Consider the following 4247-nt stretch of genomic DNA (forward strand, 5'->3'; position numbering starts at 1 on the left):
TTTTCGATGTAGAAGAGTCCCAGTATCAATCTAGTCCTAGGTAAACCAGTCCCAGAGCGTTTAAAAACAAGTGATGAATCAGTAGGAAACGGAAGTTGAGAACCAATCCCTAAAAGTTTCAGGTAATCGAGGTGAGCACCAATTTCGACCTCAACGACGTGTTCATGTTCAGTGGAGAGCGAAAGGTAATATTCATATGGATTCCGGGACTCACGAAAAATGTCTTGAAAAATCAGTGTGAGAAAAAAAGAAATAGTCGAAATAGTGTGAGAATGTTCGAAAACCTTTAAAAATTTTAAGCCAACTTTTTTGCTGATTCTTTATAAGATTGGTTTGGTGAACTTTTAAACTTTGGCTAAGCCCATAGTTCTTCTTGCTTAAGATCAGTTTCTCACAGATATTTAACACAGTGTGATATGTTATGAGACAGTCTAGTCAGGTTCACCTTCACTGTCATTTTGTGCGTTCCACAATCTTTCACGTGGCTAATGATAATTACAATTCCCAATAATAAATATCATCTTGTGCAGCTACAAGGCAAAAAGATAAACCCTTTCAGGGTATGTCGTTTGTCAATAAATAATAATACCTCTTCGATCAAGATAAAGATATTTGAATGAAGAGATACTATTTCATCGGGTGAAAACGTCCGTGGCAGATGTTTGAAGCAGGAATGTCCAGAAAATGCATATATCATTCATGGTTGCATTCTCCGGTTCCCTTCATGTTTATAATTTTGGAAATAACGTTTCACATACGACGAAATCTTTCCTCTTGACAAAGCGAGACAATTTATCTAATTATGGTCTCAGACATCTTTATCCCTCATCTCTCTCACGTCTGTTCGGTTATTAATTATTTTGGTATGGGCGGAACGGACCACCAGATTTACCGCAAGGGCACGGGTATGGATACTTTAGATTGATGTGTCTGCGCCCAGGAAGGAGATTGAGATCAAATAAGGAAGTGTGGCAACAGTTGAATTGCTGGAAATCGCCGACATGAAGCTATGTACAGTTGGGTATTCCTAAAATTACTTTGTTGAAGTCGACAAGATTAATTACCGGCTTCTGTAGTGTTTTGATCTTCTGGAATGTCTTTGTGTCGAAAGGTCAGAGATCCGAATGCCCGTTCCTGGATGTCAAGTCCCTCGTTACCATGTTTTCAAACGACAACTTCCCTGTCGCCATGCGCAAGAGCTGTCACTAAGAGGAAATTGGCAAACGTAAGCGGATTATGATGTCTGGAGTAAGGTAAATGAGAAGAACGTCGCCGTGTGTGAGATGAAGAAATCTAGGAGGACCATACTAAAAACAATAACAAAATTAGTAGCTCAAAGACCAAGAAGAATGTATGAAACGGATAGAATGGAGGTTAAAGGGTTCAGAGTAACAAAGATTCGAGGGTTACTAAATAATTCAGAGATCCAATAGTGGGATTGTTCCTAAAATTATTGAGATTATACAGCCTAGTTTCTTGAGTATTCTTCAGTATTTAGGAACTCAATACCAACTAAACTTTTTTCAGATCACCGTCACAGTGCTTCCTGGTGCCACGCGAAGAGTGACCGTAGTCGTCATGGCTCTCAGTGCCGGTCGTCTCAATTTCCCGAAAATTTCGCTCAAGTATTTTATTCAATCATAGCGAACATTCTCTTATTTAAAATTTTCAGGTCTGCACAAATCGCCGATTCAGTGCTCCAACAAGCTCTTCGCTCCCTTCCAGCAACGATTTTCGTCCTGGTCAGTTAAAAAATTTGAGCACTGTGTCCATCCATTTCCGAACAAAATACAATTTTTAAAACTTTTCCTGAAGGTTTTTTGATTCGGAAGCTTAACCGGAAGGTTAGCACGCATGGTGTACATGATTCAGAACTCAAATAACAAGTAGAGAGAATTTCGGAGGTTTTCCACCCTCACAAATACCGGAAATTGAAGTTGACATAAAATTTTTTTTCTTTAGGAAATGAAAAAAGTTTCGAGAAAGTTTGATCTTTAACTTCCGAAACAAGATCAAGAATTATGGTAACTAGGTGCATTTTGTATAGTAGGAAGTCTAATGTTTTTTTTTAATGAAGTAAAAATCGAAGTATTACCGGTTCGACGACAAATTTACTTTTTAAAGTTAAAAAAAAAACTTCAGCCAAAATCCAAGGAATTCGTCACAACATCGCCACATCTTTGAGACCAGTCATTTCCATGGATTATCAACAATTTTTGATTTAGATGTTTTTTCTTGTGAATTGTATTGTTTAATTGATGATCGCTTCTTTTTCTATTTATTATGGTACATTTTCATTGTATTTTATTTTTGTATTAATGTAAATATAAAAGGACTCTCGCAGAAATATCCTTTATTATTTCCAGTGCCATCGAATGTGTTTCTTCTTGTAGACTGACGTTCAACCTAACAAGCCTAGTGAGCACGTTTGACGTAGTTCGAAGATAATATTCAAAAGTGCATTTTTTCATAATGCACTATGCGTCAGCTATGGTCCGATTTCTAGATTTCAATTTGTTCCCATCAGATCACTGGGTGATTATAATTGATCCAAGAATATCAATTCGTGCGTAGATAGCACATGTTATAGGGTGTAAACATCTACATCCAACTGGTAATTAGGGAATTTTAACCCCGATCGACGTCAACGAATTCCCTCGTCGTGCTTGGAAGACGGCTGACGACAAAACGGGGAAATAAATTGTGTACTTTGGTAGGAGACAGTTTACTTCAAGAAATGGTTACTTCTGTGCTAAAATCGGGAAAACAATTTTGTAAAAATATTGAATTTCGGGAAACAATTGTGGTTCCAATATACAATCTGTGTAGGATAAGTCGGTCTCTTTTTTTCTGAATAAAAATAAAAGTCCGAAATTTCAAAATTATTAATATTGAAAAAATTTCAGATAACTTTTATTAGGTTGGCGGGAAAGTCTTTGTCACTCTGTTTGTTTAATCACTGTTCTCGTATATGGAGGCTGTGTATGATATCGACTCTAGTGAATAACAAGGTGATAAGAACCTTCCATATAAACAAGTCCCCATTTCCTTCCCTGCTCCTCATCTGTAATTGAAACGATATGTTTGTTCCCACTGCTATTCACATCAGACATGTTTTGATTTACCTCTTCCTATCTCACACCACGATGAAGGATTCGGAAACTTTCTTGAAGAATGTGTACAACACACATGCCCCTCACTACAATACTATTCGCAATTGGTTCCATCGTTTCGAAAAAGATGACTTCTCGCTCGATGAAAAGGATCGCTCTGGGAGACCCCGTGAGTTGGATTTGGACAAGCTGAAGCACGCATTGCAATCGGATCCATTTCAATCTAGCCGTGAACTAGCTGTCACATTCGGAGTTCACCATAGCACAGTCCTTGAAGGTTTGAAGTCTCTTGGAATGAGAAAACTTTTTGGTCGATTCATACCTCATCACCTGACTCAAGCCAACCTTGACCGCCGAGTCGACGATTCGATTACTCTTCTCACTCTCCACGCGGGCGATCGATGGCTGGACCGGCTAATAACCGGAGATGAGAAGTGGGTCTTCTACGATAATCACCACAGGAAATCCCAGTGGGTTGGAGAAGGAGAGAGCCCACAGGATGTCCCAAAACCCGACCTTCATCCGAAAAAAGTTATGCTCTCTGTGTGGTGGGGAGTGGACGGCCCCATCTACTGGGAACTTCTGCCCGAGGGCAAAACAATAACTGGAGACCTCTACACTACTCAACTACGAAACCTCAAGAAAGCAGTCGACCGTTCGGCCCTGAAAGACAAGAAAGTGTACTATCAACATGATAACGCTCGCCCACATGTTTCGAAACAAGTGAAGCAGGAGCTGATGGGATATGGATGGAATGTTCTCCCTCACCCCCCGTATTCTCCTGATCTTGCTCCTTCCGACTATTGGTTATTTGGCGATATGACACGTGCCTTCGAAGGAAGAAGCTTCAATTCCCGTGGAGCGGTCGAAGCGGCACTCAAACAATACTTTGCCTCACGCCCGGCTGGATTCTACCGCAATGGAATCCATAAATTGAGGGAACGTTGGAGACATGTTGTTGATAATGATGGACAATATAATTAATTATTCGGTTATTTTTTCTTTGAGAAATAAACTATTGAAAAAGTGACAAAGACTTTCCCGCCAACCTAATATATAGCATTTTTGTTGAATTTAGGAATAAAAGATTTTGTAAGTTATCAGAAAGATTTACTAAATTTCGAACAAAATTCG

At 39.2% G+C, this 4247-nt stretch overlaps 1 protein-coding gene across 1 annotated transcript; it reads left to right on the plus strand.

Annotated features, from left to right (window-relative positions):
* Window positions 1-1093: 1093 nt before the first annotated feature.
* Window positions 1094-2184, plus strand: CBG26760 (the record flags this gene model as incomplete). The annotated part of the gene is made up of 4 exons (XM_045240967.1): window positions 1094-1225; window positions 1528-1625; window positions 1673-1742; window positions 2143-2184. 4 exons carry the CDS (start codon window positions 1094-1096, stop codon window positions 2182-2184), a joined length of 342 nt encoding a protein of 113 aa, XP_045100756.1.
* Between the last annotated feature and the right edge of the window lie 2063 nt (window positions 2185-4247).

Source organism: Caenorhabditis briggsae, assembly GCF_000004555.2.
Source record: "Caenorhabditis briggsae AF16 supercontig from assembly CB4, cb25.NA_263, whole genome shotgun sequence".
Lineage (NCBI taxonomy): Eukaryota > Metazoa > Nematoda > Chromadorea > Rhabditida > Rhabditidae > Caenorhabditis > Caenorhabditis briggsae.